Source organism: Malurus melanocephalus, unplaced genomic scaffold (assembly GCF_030028575.1).
Source record: "Malurus melanocephalus ecotype Western Australia unplaced genomic scaffold, MMel_1.1 scaffold_260, whole genome shotgun sequence".
Taxonomy (NCBI): Eukaryota; Metazoa; Chordata; class Aves; order Passeriformes; family Maluridae; genus Malurus; species Malurus melanocephalus.
Window position 1 is genome coordinate 371746 of NW_026623492.1, and position 16367 is coordinate 388112.

At 35.8% G+C, this 16367-nt stretch overlaps 1 protein-coding gene across 2 annotated transcripts in view; it reads left to right on the forward strand.

Annotated features, from left to right (window-relative positions):
• Positions 1 to 16367, forward strand: part of RFX3 (regulatory factor X3) — a 110370-nt gene that overhangs the window by 45506 nt on the left and 48497 nt on the right. For both annotated transcript variants that reach the window (XM_057375852.1, XM_057375853.1), the window contains exons 2-3: positions 6824 to 6948; positions 15027 to 15124. In XM_057375852.1, coding sequence (XP_057231835.1) covers positions 6832 to 6948; positions 15027 to 15124 — 215 coding nt within the window. In that variant the 5' untranslated portion in view covers positions 6824 to 6831. The remainder of the gene's footprint in view (positions 1 to 6823; positions 6949 to 15026; positions 15125 to 16367) is intronic.

Consider the following 16367-nt stretch of genomic DNA (forward strand, 5'->3'; position numbering starts at 1 on the left):
CATATTTGTCCTCAGAACATAATCAAAATACATTTTGTTGTCAATAATTTTGAAAGGTGTGAAGAAGTCACATTATATATGTTGGACTGTATAATTAATTCTGCTATTATCATTAGTACCCTAGAATAAGACCTTAGCTCAAGCTAGAAATTTCATTTGATAACTATCATTCTGCAAAGAGATCTTTTTGGGTGATTGTGAACATGCTTATTCTAGCACATGACAGTTATGCTAATACAATAAACACAGATACCTCAGAATCTGAAAAGTAGGTGAGCACTATTAAAGATGGATAATACTTGACTGTGATTTAAAAGCCATAATATCCTAGACTTAGCAGTATAAATATCAACTTAGAAAGCACTCAAAACTTGTAGAAATGTTCTGCAATTTATTTGATTCTTTATCAAAACTTGTTTCTGGTTAAACACTGCAAAATATCTTCCCTACAGGGAGGTTCCTGTGAATTTCATCCTAGGTTGCTTCCTAAAGACATTTTTATTTCTGAAAAAAAAAACCTTACTGTAAAGTCAGATAGCTTGTATCCCTCCATTGCTGCTGTTTAGTCATGTTTGTTATACCAGCACATCATTGTCATCTCAACATGACTACAGTCCTGCAAGTGCACAGGGGTTCCTGATGTTTATTCACCATGCTGTTTGTGAGGCCATTGTATACCCCTTGGCATAAGCTCCTTCAGACAGGAACTTCAGCATGCTGATCTCTGAAGGAAGGTGTGTGTGGCTTCCTCATAAAGACACCTTGTAGATGCTTCCTTGCTCACATGCACATGGTTGAGGTGACCCTGCTTAAGCCTCATGGTTTGATTATGTGTTGATTATTCATATCACCCAGGCCCTTGCTTGGTGAACCTGTCCACTGCTCCTCCCCAGTGCTGCTGGAGACTCTTCCCCTTCCCAATATCACTCCTGATTCCAGTCCCTTTTTACCAGGTCAGCCATTCTGCTGGCAAAAATATCTCTGCCCCAATTAATGAGGTAAATCCCCTCTCTCCTAGGTTGTTATTACCCTCAGAGAAGGTTTTGTGGTCATAAAAACCACAGCCCTGTTGCCAATGGTGTTCTACAACCAAGTGCTGACATGCAGTATCAGTGCCCTCTTCCTCACGCCCTTTCACCCAAGGTGAAGGAAGACCACTTGGATTTTTCAACTCACAGAATCTCTAGTGGACAAACTAATGTTTTAGAATGGCATAAATGTGATTGATGTTTTGCCAGTTTTGCACAACAAAAAGCTTTGAGAAGTTTTATCCTGTTTGTGAATATAAGCTTGTTGCTGGTGTGTACTGATGGGTAGGGCTGCTGTGTAATACTGAATAATTTTCCACCAAGAGTAAACACAATTTTGGTGGTTTTGCAGGTAAAGTTAGTAGGTAAACCAAAGTGAGAGTGTCATGAAGAAGTCATTCAGCCTAAACACCCATGTGTTGTGATCTGCTGGCAGTATGGAATTTTATGATGACTGCTGTTGACTAGTACTGTTCTTAACTACTTAATGAAATTATTGTCAAGACAATGCTTTTCATATTATGAACTTTCTTTGAAGAGGTTACTAGGAGTTTCTACTTGCACAGATCCTTTCCAGTRTGTATCTCTCTGTATTTCACCCTTATCTTTGTTACTCATTCACAAGGTTTTACCACAGAGAAGTATATGCGTAAATCCAGAGAGGCAGCTTCTAAACTTCATTCCATTATCCTATTCAGTTAACTGTTATTCCTCCATAAATCTGTGAAAAGCTGAAAAAAGAGTAAARAAATTTGTCATGCTAACTGCAAGTATTTAGGAACTAGTTCTAATATCAGGCAGAGTCCAGCTGCCTGCTCTGGTGTTCCCCAGAACCTTGGGAGAAGAAAAAAAATCAAGTAGTGTTTAGTAAGAAACTGGGGTCTAACATGAAAATACATTAGTATCTAGAAACTATTTGTAATATTTTGTTTTTCCTCTGTTAATAGCTTGTGTAATCTGTCTTCTGCTGTGTGGCTAACACTGCACAATTATGTGACAATTATTCATAAAACTTTAGTTTATACAAAAATTGTAAAGGAATGCTTATGTGAAACTAGTGTATTACTGAAAATTATTTCCATTTATACTGTTGTTCAGGAACCAAGCATTCTCTATTAATTGTTGAAACTTAATGTTCTGAGTTTTAATTCATTGTGAAACACATTATGTTGCTTCAAATTCTTAATTAGTATATTGGCTATTCATCATTATAAGTAGATAAGATTTTAAGATTAGCCTTTTATTCTGACTATTAAAAGCCTGCCATTACTGCATGTGATTATGAGATCTAGTTCAGTTTACCTTCTGTGATGTTTTGTTTAGGCTTCTAGAGGAGAAAAAAGAAATTTCCTGCTGCACTTGAAAGTAAATTACAGGCTTTCATTTTTTGCATTGAATTAAAGCCTGCTACATTATTTGATCTAGACAATAAAGCATATGTAGCTGAACAAAACTTTGCAAACTCTGGTAGCTTAAAAAAGTAAAGTAGTTTAGTGTGAAGTATCCCAGGAACAAAATAAACAGTAATCTGACACATTTTAACAATCTTATTTGATAATACTGCAAGTTAGACTCTTAAACCATTCTGTCTTCATATTCCTAGTCCAGAAAACAGAGGGATTCCAACTGAGAATTTGGGTGTATTAAAAAACCTTTAGTGAACACAATAGACAAAATGAAATTGCATGGCATATCTAGGAAAGGAGTAATTTTSAGCATAGTAGCCTAAGTTCTGCCCATTATACTGAAGAAATACTAATCTTGTTGCATTCGGCATCTGGGTTCYGACAGTATCTTTTCCTGCTTGGAAGGGTTAATTAGTCTTCTTTCAGAATGTGGCCTGTTTAGCTTACATTCACATCAACAAGCAGTGGCTATACAAAGCAATACCATTAACAGGCGGGTGTGTCCAACTGCTTAATTAGGCAGAATAAAAAGGACTTTGTCAAACATTCATCTGTTGTTTGTCATACACCTGATGGTCCAATTAGGCAAGGATGACGTCTTTTCTGCTGTAATACTCACTTCTTTAACTTACATGGAGCGTCAGTGAAAAAAAAAGGAGAGTCTTCGTTTAGATTATTGTCCTGGTTTTAACACCCGCCAGCAGCCAAGCCCCTGATGCCGCTCACTCACTCCCCCACCAGCGTGATCTAGGAGAGAGTCAGAAGGGTAAAAGCTGGAGAACTCATAGGTTGAGATAAAGACAATTTAATAGGGAAAGCAAAAGCCATGCACACAAGCCAAGCAAAACAAGGAATTAATTCACTTCTTCCTATGGGCAGGCAGGTGTTCAGCCATCTCCTGGAGAGCAGGGCCCCATCACACGTCGTGATGACTTGGGAAGACGAACACCATCACTCCACCATCCCCTGCACCTCCCCCCACTTCATCTCCTTCTCACTGATGCCACATGGTCTGAAATATCTCTTTGGTCAGTTTGGGTCACCTGTCCCTGCTGTGTCTCCTCCCAGCCTCCCAAGCACCCCCAGTCTCCTCCCCAGCGTGGCAATACCAAAAGCAGAAAAGGCCTTGGCTCTGTGCAAGCAATAACAAGAAACAGTTCTGTGTTATCAGCCCGGTTTTCAGCACAAATGCAAAACGCAGCCCCATGCCAGCCCCTATGAAGAGGGTTAAATCTAMCCCAGTCATTGTGTTCTCAATGTTGATGCAATGTAAAACAATTACACTGGCTGCATCACTGACATGATGCTAGAAAAACTTTCAGTAAATAAGAAGACGCTTGAGGTTGACTGTCAAACATTGTATGGTACCTAGAAGGAAAAAGTACAGTGTACTGAACTATAATAAAATTCTGCATTTACAATAGAGACTTAAACCAGAACAATGGAAGCTGTCCTGGTTGAATGCCAGGTGCCCTGTCCTGTCACTCCTGTCCTCAGCTGGACGAGAGAGAGAAAATGTAACCAAAAGATCATTGATGCAGGTAACGGGGAGAGATCACTCAGCAATTACCATGACAAGCAAAACAGACTCAACCTCAGCAATTACCATGACAAGCAAAACAGACTCAACCTGAGTAAAATTATTTTAATTTATTGCCAATCAGATCAGGGTAGGATAGTAAGAAATTAACCTGGCTCTTCGAAACACCTTCTCTTCACCCTCCACTTCCTCCCAGGCTTAACGTTATTCCTGATTCTCTACCTCCTCACTTTCCTTCTCAGAGGATGAATTCCTTATACTCTTCCCCTCCTCCCATGTGGGGTCCCTCCTGCAGGAGAAAGTCTTCCATGCATTTCTCCATGAGTCATTTGCTTGAGCTACAGTTCTTCACAAACTGCTCCAGCATGGGTCCCTTGCATGGGGTGCAGTTCTTCAGGAACAGGCTGCTCCAGCATGGCTTTCCCGCAGGGTCACAAGTCGCGCTCCAGCAAGGGCACCCCTCTCTATGGGTCCAGCAGGTCCTGCCAACAGCCTGCCCCAGCGTGGGCTTCCCATGAAGTCACAACCTCTCTCAGGAATCCACTTGCTCTGCTAAGAGGTCCTGCACAGTCAGCAGGTGGGTTTCTGTACCCTTGTGGACTTCTATGGGCTGCAAGGGGATGTTCTGCCTCACCACTGTTTTTGACATTGGCTGCAGAGGAATGTCGGCTCAGCACCTTCTCCCCTCTTCCACTGACATGTCTGCAGGGCTGTTTCTCTCACATATTCTCACTCTTTCTTCTGTGATTGCAGTTTGTTTCTGCCCAATAACTTATTTTTTCGCCTTCTCAGATACGTTATCCCAGAGGCACTACCACTGTCACTGATAGGCTCAGCTTTGGTGAGCAGTAGTTCCAACTTGAATCCAGCTGGCACTCTCTTCATCGGATATAGGGGAAGCTTCTGGCAGCATCTCAGAGAAACCCTTCACTTGCTACCCAAACCTTTCCAGACAAACACAATACACCCATCTGTCTTCCCTCACCTGTCCTTTCTGAACAGCCTGTAGCCATTGATGTCAGCACTTCAGTCATGGCGTTCATCTCACCAGCTTTCAGTAATGGCAGCTAGGTCATAGCTTTCAAACAGCATGGCAGCTTCCAGCTTTTCCATGTATACTGCGTGGGCATACATTTTAACTTTAGGATTTTAACATATAAATATAATCTGAAGTTCTTTCTTTTTTTTTCTTTTTTATCCTTAATTTTGTCAGACCAAGATTGGTCCCAATTGGCAAAGTCCTGGCCCTATCGTCTGACCTCATACCGTGTTTATACACTTGTTTCCTGCTTTGCAGTGGCTGCATTTGAATGCAAAGAGAACTAGYGATAGTTGGAGAGAGGAACTACAGAAACCCAGCCTTAAATCAGTTTAAACTGCTGTGAAACCCAACCTTGAAATGCAGCTTTGCTGTTGACAGCTGGTTCTGTTGTCAAGCAAAGAGAAAAATTATTTTCATAATTCCTCCTGCTATCTTGTGGTATGTCCCTGAAATTTTTATTGTCTCAAAAATATTGTAGGGTTTTTAAGGGAGCTTGTTATTTGGTGTCTGTGGTAGGGATTAAAGTCCAGTTTTTTTCCCTATCAGCCATCTGGGTCTAATGARTTAAATTAAAAAAAAAATTTACTTGAGTAAGTCATTCTAAATAACAATAGGTTTTTTTTTTTTTAAATATATGAATCTCTTTTACTGTGCATGCTAAAGCTACTCATCCTTAGTGACAGTTCTCAGATAGTCAAAGTATTCTGTAGTTAATGTGGATTAAGAGAGACTCGGCAGTAAAATTTATGACAGAAAATTTGGTTTACAGACGAGTAATTTSTGTTAGTTCACTGTGATTCTTCACAGACACATACAGTCTTCTATTCTGAAGGTACCAAGTGAGCAAGAACCTACCTCACCTGTTTATTATTTTCACTGGTTAAAATAAATTTAAGAATAATGGGGAATAAAAGTCTGATTCACGATTTTGAATTAATTTTGGTTTGTCACCAGTCAATTGCATTGTCGTTTCTGCTGCACAAAATTGAGGAATCTACAGCTCACAGTATGTTTGCTATGAAGGCATATCATTCTTGGTTGTCTTTCTGATAAGTTTTCTTTGTCAGGCATTTTCCTTGATTCTTTAACCATTTCCTTATTCTACCCAGATTTTGTCATTCCCTTGAAATGACTGGGCCATGATCATAGGCAATTGTCTACCATGGTTTTAGTGTCAAAAAGTTTCTTAAATTTTAAATACAGTGATTGCTTTAATACTTTCTACTTAAGAAGGTTATTTGAATTGTTTTTTCACTATGACTCATTAGATACTTTTCAGAGTTTGCTTTCCAGAGTAGAGCCCTTCATTCTCTGTCCTGCTTCAGGTTTAACTTTGAATTTGAGTGTATAGAGATTTTAGTGTAATTCAGTAAGCCAGAGAAAAAATGGTTTTGAATGTTGACCAGTTATTTACAAGCTAAGAGAAGATCTGCTGCTGATTTTTCTGAGTATTCCTAAAGTGAATTAAAAATTTATTTATTAAAAATACTTAAATTAAAAAAAAACTTAAAATTTTATTTATTAAAAATTTATTTATTAATTAAAGCTCAGATAAGTGACACATATCTCTTTATATGTAAACAAAAGATATTTTGAATATAAGTAAGGTAAAAGTMATATCAAAAACCCCCATTTATACAAACTCATATGCTAGTAGGTGGAAAATCTCTGGGCTCATACCAAGATAGTATTAGCTAATTTTGAAGTATTCATGGAGATAAGGGACAAATTAGAGTGATAATATAAGTGACAAAAAAAAAAAAGTTTATGCACTAACCTTTTGATTTTATGTCTTAATTTTGTTCAGAGATCACAATGCAGACATCAGAGACTGGGGCGGATACAGGTTCGACTGTGACTTTACAGACATCTGTGGCTGGCCAGGCAGCAGTGCCCACACAGGTAGTACAGCAAGTACCAGTTCAGCAACAGGTACGTGGCTGTTAATTTTGAGAAGGTTAAAAAAAATTCAAACTGATGGTTTGTTGCAATATAATGAGGAACTTGGTTTTGTACAAGACTGCTAAAGGAACTTCTGCTCAGTTTGCTGGAATTAAAATAACCAGTGAAAAGCAAGCTATTTTCAGGATCTGTTCTTTAACCAGAGCATCTGACAAGCTCTGTTAGTACTCACACATGATTCTAACTGTAATTTATTATGTAATTCATGCAGTAGTTCACAGAAGTTTGCTTTATGTTACTGAATATTTATATATTTTTCTTTAAATAATGCATATATTTCTGAAATTATGGCTACATCATTTCTCCATCCATTTGGATGTCCAAGTCCAGTACAAATGTAACATGAAAAGCACTGTCCTTTGCACCTCTAGGCTTGACTCCCAGCAGATATTATGCACARTATCATGAAAGTTTTTCTGGTATAATAATCAATAATTCATAAAGTAAACTAGTCAAGGAAGGAAGATGACTTGTGTAGCAGCCAGCATAGTGCACTGTTCTGTTACATGAGGTGGTTAGCTCTATGCAGCACCTATAAGCTTTAGAAGAAATGATGACAGAATAAAGGGGGGAGCTAAAAGGGAAAAGTGCAGAAGTGGAAAATGGAAACTCAATGTGGAAGCCATGATGGCTGTCCAGGACTTTTCCAGAAAACRCAGAAATTACTGTCCATGTGATGGGTATTCTGTATGACCTCTGATGTTGTTTTTCATCAAAAACTGACTTCACATTTTCTGAATCAGTAATATGAGAACTAGACATATTTTATTTATTAGTGCCATTTGTTTCTGTGCCAGTGGAGCACTTCTTTCTAAATTAAACTCTTCAGCATTTGTTGAGTTCYAAAATTCCATTTTTTTGTATGTGTTTCACCATCTCATACATTTCACTTACATGTTTTTCCTGATGTGTAGACTCAGTTTCTAATGCCTTGTAGTTCCGTTACTCTAGTACGATGCTTGAATTTAGCTAACCTTTGTAGAAGATTTTGTCCGTCACTCCTTTGTAAGATTTGTGAGTGCAAGACTCTTTTCCTGTGTGAAATACAGTCAGGATAGTTCAGGTTTTTTCTTCTTTCATGATGACAGATGTTAAATAGATGCAGTTTACATGACTTGTTCTTTGCTATTCCCTTACTTCACATTTTCAGATACAAGATGGCAATTGGGCAGTGCTACATGGTTGCTTCTCTTCAGCATATTAGATATGCATACAGCGGTCTAATATTACATACTGAATTTGTGAAGTACTGGTCAGTGTGAGGAACTGAASACTGGCAACCAGTTCGTGCCATGTAGGATACTTTATAGCAGTTCTAGTAATTGTATTGATTGAACTGTAAAGACAGGTTCTGTGCATTTGTGTTTTATTCGTACAGCAAAAGTAAGAATTAGCAAGACTTTGGTGCTTGTAAACTTTGTGCCAAGTTGAAATCTTTTTTGAAAACTTCTAGGATAGAATTGGCTCCTTGTTTGTTGTCTGGAGCTGCCTGCTGTGAAGGGGCCTCAGGCCCAGCAGTTGAAGTCTGTGCATTGGGARTGTGACTACTAGAAGTCTCCTGRATGGTCAGACTGGGAAGTTTCCTTAATATATTTTCCCACATAAATAATGCATTAATCTTTGTCACCAACTGTCAGTGTTTTTTTTTCTGAAGATGTGTTAGTTGTTCTTTAATAACTTGTTTCAAAACATAAAAGCCAAGGACCAGATTGGTTTTTTTCTTTGTGGATTATACTTTCATAGAACAGCACATTTTTTTGTTATACTACCTAAATGTGTAAAACTGTTCCTGATCACCTTTACTTCTCGGTTAGTATTGCTTAGTATCAGCTTGCACTGAATACACCATCATTATATTGGATTATTTTTCCCTGTGGAGGTAGTAAATGATGCTTTTCTGACTGACTCTTAACTCTTGTATAATCAGCATAATGCTTCAGAAAGGAAATCTAAAGAATGAGGGATTAAAGATCCAACAATAATGGYGGGAAATCCAGTGCAGACAGTATTGCAGTGATTGAAACACTTATGTATGGGACATGTGTAGAGAGAGATTATTGGTAATGGAACTAGTTAGGAGAAGAGGGAGAGTGAAGATGTGAACATGGTATGCCAGCAGGAAATGTGATGAAGAATGTAGGTCTGATAGTAGGAACTGCAGGGTTAAATTTTTTTTTAAAACGATTTTTTTTAAAACGATCACTGTGTTGAGGAAAAATTGCAGGTGTGATCTGTCCTGAGGAATTATCTGTGTATGGATTGCACTGGTGTAAAGTTAGTATTGTCTCCATGTATGTGTGATAGGAATGGGCCAATTTGTTTAAAGAAAATTAGGAGAAAGAGCYACTGAAGTGGATATTTTAATAAAGTCATTCTTTTGATGGCAGAGAGAAGACTTACTATTTCTGTACCTTTAAAGTTRCCAATATTAAAAGYTGGGAAGAAGGTTTCAGGCACACAGTGTATAAGATATGGTTTGTTGGATTGTTTTGGATTTTYTTTTGTTTATAAGGGACATGCTTAATAATTTCAGCTGTATCCAAATTGTGTGAATAGTCACATTTTGATCATATTATCTTATGAATATACAGTGCTAAAAACAATGAGACAATTCTGGGATTTCATTGAATTCAAGGATACTGCAACATGAGTGTATATAGAACTATTCGATGTAAGCTGAAACTTCCATACTATCATTTGCAGTWATTTAGTAGTATTTTCTAGTGAATAATGCAATTTTAGATTAATTTGGTTTTAATTAATGTTAAAGCCATGTATAGCATTTCATTTTCTATTGATGTCTCTGTTTCCCATGTTTCTAATCCTGTATATACACCATACTTAAATGACATTTCTTGAATCCATTAAATTTGGGTTGATTTCATGGCATCATGTTTCCTTTACGCACWCAAAATATATTTTTCAAAATTATATCTTCTTGCCCTGAAGAAGAGCAAGCTTAGTAAGTGGAAGGGTAGACTAAAAGCCTTTACTCTTCAACTGTGTTACTACTGAGGCATTCTATCTTTTGAACAAACAACACAGAAGTAACTTTTTACATTTTCAGCTAACAAAAAATCCCTAATTTCCACATAGCTGCTATTAATATGGAGCTCATAGAAGTCTACTGTAGTGCTTCAAGAATAGGAACAATAAAGGTACCATTTATGAAAACCTAGATTTTTTCTCTTATAAAAKTGGCACTAGTGGCAGCTGGTGCACATGCAGCACAGCAGAAGTGTATGTAGCACAGCAGAAGTGCATGTAGCACAGCAGAAGTCACTGTTGAGATGGGATAAAGGGGAATAATAAGCATAAAACAACAGTAAGACCAAAAATGTGGGAGTGTAATTAAATTCCATTTAAATAGCCTGASGAATTCTCTTAGTCTTTTGTTTCCTTAAATACAGGAATTTTTTATTAATACATCATTGCTTTTTCTACAGGAAGTCTTCAGCACAGTGCAGTAAGCTGCTAAGGATTCAGAATAAACTCACTTTGTAGCTTATACCATGTAATATGGAAGAATTGAAGAAATAAAACTAAAAATGAGCTATTTTATAAAAATATATCCATGTATCAAAAGTTGGGCAAAGCAATTCTTCACAGTCACTGTGCTTGGTGGCTGTTGCATTCACAAAGCACTCTATCATTCATTAACTAAAGATGCAGACTTCTGCTAATCAAAATTGCTCTTAATGCAAAATCATGYTTAGCATACGAAGCACATAATCATGAGCTGACATTAGCCATTATATAAATATGAATGTACTTAGAATATTACAGCATGTGMTATTTATAAGTTACTTACCAAAAGTAATCCATACTAATGAAGGAAAAAATTATTTTTATCTCCAAGGACAGAAAATGTTGCACATCCAAGCTGTTTGCAAAGACACGGTGGATAATTACAGGTTCTTTTTAAAATGGAATTTTAAAATCCGTATACATATATATTGCTCCGTTGTTCTAGTCTTTGYTTAGTAGTACTTTAAACACAAGCACTTTTCACCGGAAATCAAATTTCACTCTTACATTTTGTTTTTTGCTTCAGTGTAATCTCAGCATTTCAGTATGCTTTTATACACTTAATTTTTGTTGACAAACTTTCCTAGAAAAAATAATACTTAGTCCCTCATTGATTCCTCTGAGGTAGTATAATTATGAATATAATTAATTTTTGCCTCTTTTTCTTCTTCTTCAGCTAGTAAATATAATTACACATGTATATTGAAACACRTTTTCATTCACATCTTGTTGTCCTGGAATGTTTCAGCTGCTTGCTTCTAATCCTATTCCAGTTTTTTATTTCTGATTAGAGTCACTGAAGAAAGAGGAATGAAAGATCTACTGAATGACCTTACTTAAGTCAAAACTTCCTATACAATTCAGTTAATTTTCTATTTTCCAGACAGTAATGAAAATTACCATGACTAATTAGTTCACCAGTCCACTCTAGAACATACAATTTTGGAACCTGCATATTGTTGCTCTTTAATATCTTGTTGTGTTTTCTATTTTCAGCCCAGTTAAATTAATTATTGTAGTATTTTTTAATACTAGAAGGCCATTTAGGTTTAGATCTCTGGAAAACATGAGAGTAGTCAATAATTTCTGCTCTGCCTCTAAAAGTTACAGAACTTAGCTGATACCACTTCTTTTACAGCTTAATAAAAGGTGAAAGAATAAGGATAAGTAAAACTGAAGTGAAGGATAAATAAAACTGAAGAAAAAAAAAATTCACATTTTCCACAATTTTTCGTGGTGTTTTGTTTCCTYTTAAACAGCTTCTCTCAAATATTTTTTTGTTCATAGAGAGTAAATATATGCATTTCATTTCTTCCTGCTGTTGAAGATGAAAAAAAAAAAAWTTAGGGGCACTAGATTAAATTCTTATTGAAGCATTAAAAATTAAGTAAAATAGGAAATAAAATTAATATTGGAACTACCATATAACAAATATTTTCAGCATGGCAGAATTTCCATATACAAGGCCAYGTCTGAGGCTCCTTACTCATTTTATTTGTCATAGCTTGAAAGGAAAAATATTTGTCTCTGACCCTCCCACACTAAGTTTGTTAGGACATTGCAATACCATGTACTGACTATGACTTCCTTTGGCAGGATAATAAATTTAACTGTAGCAGTACTGAGTTTTAGAGAAGCTRATGCAAAGTAAGTCTTGTTGTGAACTTTTAAAACTACTCTATTGGGGAAAATTAAATTAATTCAGTGACCKTCTTTGTACTGAACTTCAGTGTTAAAGGCAAAACCTTTTGATTTTGAAAAGTAGGTAAAATGTTTTAATAGCATTGTAGCATATCCATTCTTAAATGTTGGTTTAAAAAAGTAAGTTACGTTCTATGCATAAACAATCCTGAAGTTTCTAGTAGTACTACATTAGGCTAGTAAAGAACAATAAAAATTGCTRGGAAATTGAAATTAAGCATTGAAAATTTTAATTTGATCAGATTTTGGTATTTTGTTTCATGGTAAATTAAATTTTTGTTATTCTTCCTCTGGATTAGAAGATAAACACATTTTTTAGTTTCCTATCCAATAGACAGTAAATGTTGATGCACTGTAAACACTCCATCCCTGCACTGTCATCTCGGTTTTGTGGGRAAAGTTTTGCACTGTGCTAAATCTGATGGTTTTGAAATGGTAGCGTCTTGTATCCAAGAATAATGGGAGAATATAAGATATTGTATATAGGGGGAATATTGCCTCTCTGTTTTAATGCTGTATTTGTACACAGAGTTCCATTTTATCAGTATGCACAGGTTATAGGGAGAAAATGATGTCTCCTTTATTAACAGAAAAATAGTATGCGTTATTTTTAATGGGGACTAAACTGTATTTAGTGTGTGTGAATGGGGAACGAARTGCATTTTGGGGGCATGAGAATATGGAATTCATATTGACAAAAGCATAATTTTCCAGTTTCCCAAACTGTGCTAGTGAGAGAGAAAATGGGGCATATATAYTACATGTTAGGTGGCAAGCTACTAGTTTTAAGAACAAAGGCTGTTTTCAAGATGTTTTCTCCCAGTATAGGTCAAGTGGATCAGTCTGGTATTCTGTAATAGACTGATTAACAATGACTCCCCTTCTCCCATTGATTGAAGGTCATAGAATTGAGCCATCTAAAAGGAAGAAATACACTAGAAATAAACTTTAAAAATATCACAGTAAGTTGCGTATATGTTTCAGAGTAAAGCACATACATATTTTGGCCAATTATTGGATGAGTGGGTCATTTTATCACAATTTGGCAGATATGAATRTTGAGAGGTGCAAATTAGTAACAATCTTACAGGTATTTCTTTCTTACAGTGGATTTGGATCAAGCCCACTCCATGAAATTATGGTTTSAATTAATTTAAGTTAAGAACTAAAGGTGATGGAAATAGAAATAATTTGATTTTGGAAGATGTTTGCACAATACAACTATTTATGTTTTTCTAATTCAAAGAATTTTCCAAGGTTTTAGTAATGTGCATWATTTTGATCAGAGTTTTTGTATTGACTTTATAAATTGGATCTTTCTGTTAAATAACTGTTGTTAGGTGAAGAAATGTGCACAGTTAATCTTATCTTAATAATTAAGCAAACATCTTCAAAGTATATTTTTTGAAGCTGGGAGATTGTATTTCAGGTGTATTTCTCAATTTGCATAATCATTCATGTGGGAAATCAGAAAACTTTGGATTTTAATAGATACCTTGGCCATCATTTTATGTCTCATTGCTGCTAATGGACAGATTTTTCATCATTATAGTACAGCTGTATTCTAAACTTTCACTGTTTTGTCTCTTTCAGWCTTCAGGTTTTAATGTAAACCTAAAGGAAGGTTTCTGTGAGAATCTAGATTTTTGTTTCACAATCATAGTCAATATTATAAAACACTAGGAAAAATATGTTTATCTACAGGACTTTTTAAAGCACAACAGAGGTGAAAGTATTAAATTAGTATATTTTCAAAGAGCCCTTGGAGATGGTTCATCAAATGCATGAAACCCAGACTGATCTGGGTATATGGTGTTTGCAGTCCTTATAACCAACTGGATTACGTTGAAGCAGCGTTATCATAATAAATATGAGGGAAAATATTGTCACTTAATATTAAATAAGTGCATTGTTACTTTCTTGATTAAATTCCTTGGGTACAATTGTGTCATTCTGTGAAGTCTGTAAGTCCTTTTGCATATTTTAGATTCTAAACTGCTCGTGGACTAAAATATAACTTCTCTGAAAGATGGAAGGTGTAAAAGATGGAATTCTTCATCTTTACTGTGGCAGAAGACAAAATATTTAAGGCTGCAGAAAAAATTTGCATAACCTGAAACACTCCTACAGTAGTATATGAATCAAAGGAATTGATGAGTAATTGTCCTCACCAATATATGTGAAGATAATCTATGCCTTACTGCCTCTTGATGATTAGTTCATTGAAGTAAAACCAGGTTTTGTTGGAGTTTTTAATAGCTGATAATATTCTGGGAAAGAGGTTGCTCAGACTAAGGATTTTGGCCCATTATAGTACACTGGGTCAAARCACTATTGCAAAAAAAATCTTGTATTGACTCCAGTTAAACAAGAACTAAAGCATCTTAATGTGAACCTTTATTTCTAAGTTTACTGCAACATATTTGAGCCATGATTTTTAGGCTTATACTATTTAGGACTTCAATGGAATAAGAAAAASCATGAATGTAACCAAATGATACTTTCTTCTGTAGTAAATGGAATTGTTCACCTTGGTGCAAAACATAGTTACATTTCATCACATTCTGTTGATATCCAACTAGTTATGCCTTTGGCACTGAAGATACCGATACTCCATGAATGTGCATCTTCAGTGTTAGGGCTCTGTTCACCAAAGTTCCTGCACAAATATTGTGTAGTAATTTTCTTTGCTAGTGCTGTGATGTACCTTTAGTAATTTTGAGAACAGAGTGCTCCCATATTGTTTAGAAGCCACTAGGTGCACTGGAGCATTGGTACTTCTTTATGGTATCTCAAACTTCTGATTTTCTTGTTTTCAGGTACAGCAAGTGCAGACTGTGCAACAAGTACAGCATGTCTACCCAGCCCAGGTTCAGTATGTGGAGGGAAGTGACACAGTCTACACTAATGGAGCTATGTAAGTTGGCAAATGATCAGAATTTTAATGTTTATTAAAATGTGACATTATGTATTTACAGTTAGATTATATATATATATATATATATATATATATATATATATACACACAAATATTGTATATTAAATTGGAAAGAAAAATTATTCAATCATAGTTCTTGTAGTGTCAAAATAGATTTTTGGATGTTTGGTTTTGTTAAGGCAGAGGTTTGGTGTAAGTCTAATTCTTGTAATTGTTTACTCTGTATGGTCTAGAGTTATTTGAAAAAGTATCTCCTAGTTCATGGATAAGTTGTTTCTGAAAGGCAGATTGTGTCACTTCTGTCCTCGGGACAAAAGCCTGGACCTTCTGTCTTCCTGGCTACAGTCCTCATGGCAGGTGATACATAGGTGCAGCAGTTGTAGTTATTATCTAGAAAAAGTAGTAATGTAATTTTATTTCTGTGTTTCATAAAATGAGATCAGTATTTTTTTTTCCAAAGGAATGAAAAAAGCAGTGGAAKGAAATTAACAGACTCCTTTTGCTGCTTCTTTAACATTTTTTTTGTATATGACTGAGCATTTCCTGCTTTCCTCAACATGCTTTTTTATCATCAAGTTTCTTCAATACACAAGCTAAGAAGGCTTTTTTAAAAAAAAAAAGCAGATTTGATTTGACCTCTGGACATTACTTAGTCTAATATCGGCCTTGGAGCAGCAGCAGCTTTGAAATTGGCTCAAACTTCAAAAGTTCAAAGTAGACTTTTTTGCTYGTACAGGAGCTTCTCAACATCATTTTTCATTTATCATTATTGCATTTTAACTGGCTTTACAAAGAAGTACAATTTAGAAAGMGTTTTGATTGTCTGACGGTACTTACTTATTGACAATAATCCAAAAGCAGTTCAAAAGAGTAATATTTGGATCAGAGACTTAAGATGTTTAACACTGACAGCATTATTTGGTCATTTCTACTAGCACATTTCAACTTACTAGTTTTTCACATACTGTCTTGTCTGTTTTTTTCCCCACTCAGAAATCCTAAACAATGTATTTTATATATGCATTAGACTGATTAAACTGCATTTTATATATGCATTAGACTGCATTTTGTACTGATTTTGTGTGGGAGAGWTTAATTTTCTTCATAGTAGCTAGTATAGGGCTGTGTTTTGGACTACACTGCTACAAGCAGTTTTGATACTGTGTACTGTGAAGAAAGTARCTCTACCCTAGCCAAAGCCAACTCACACATTCAGCAGCAT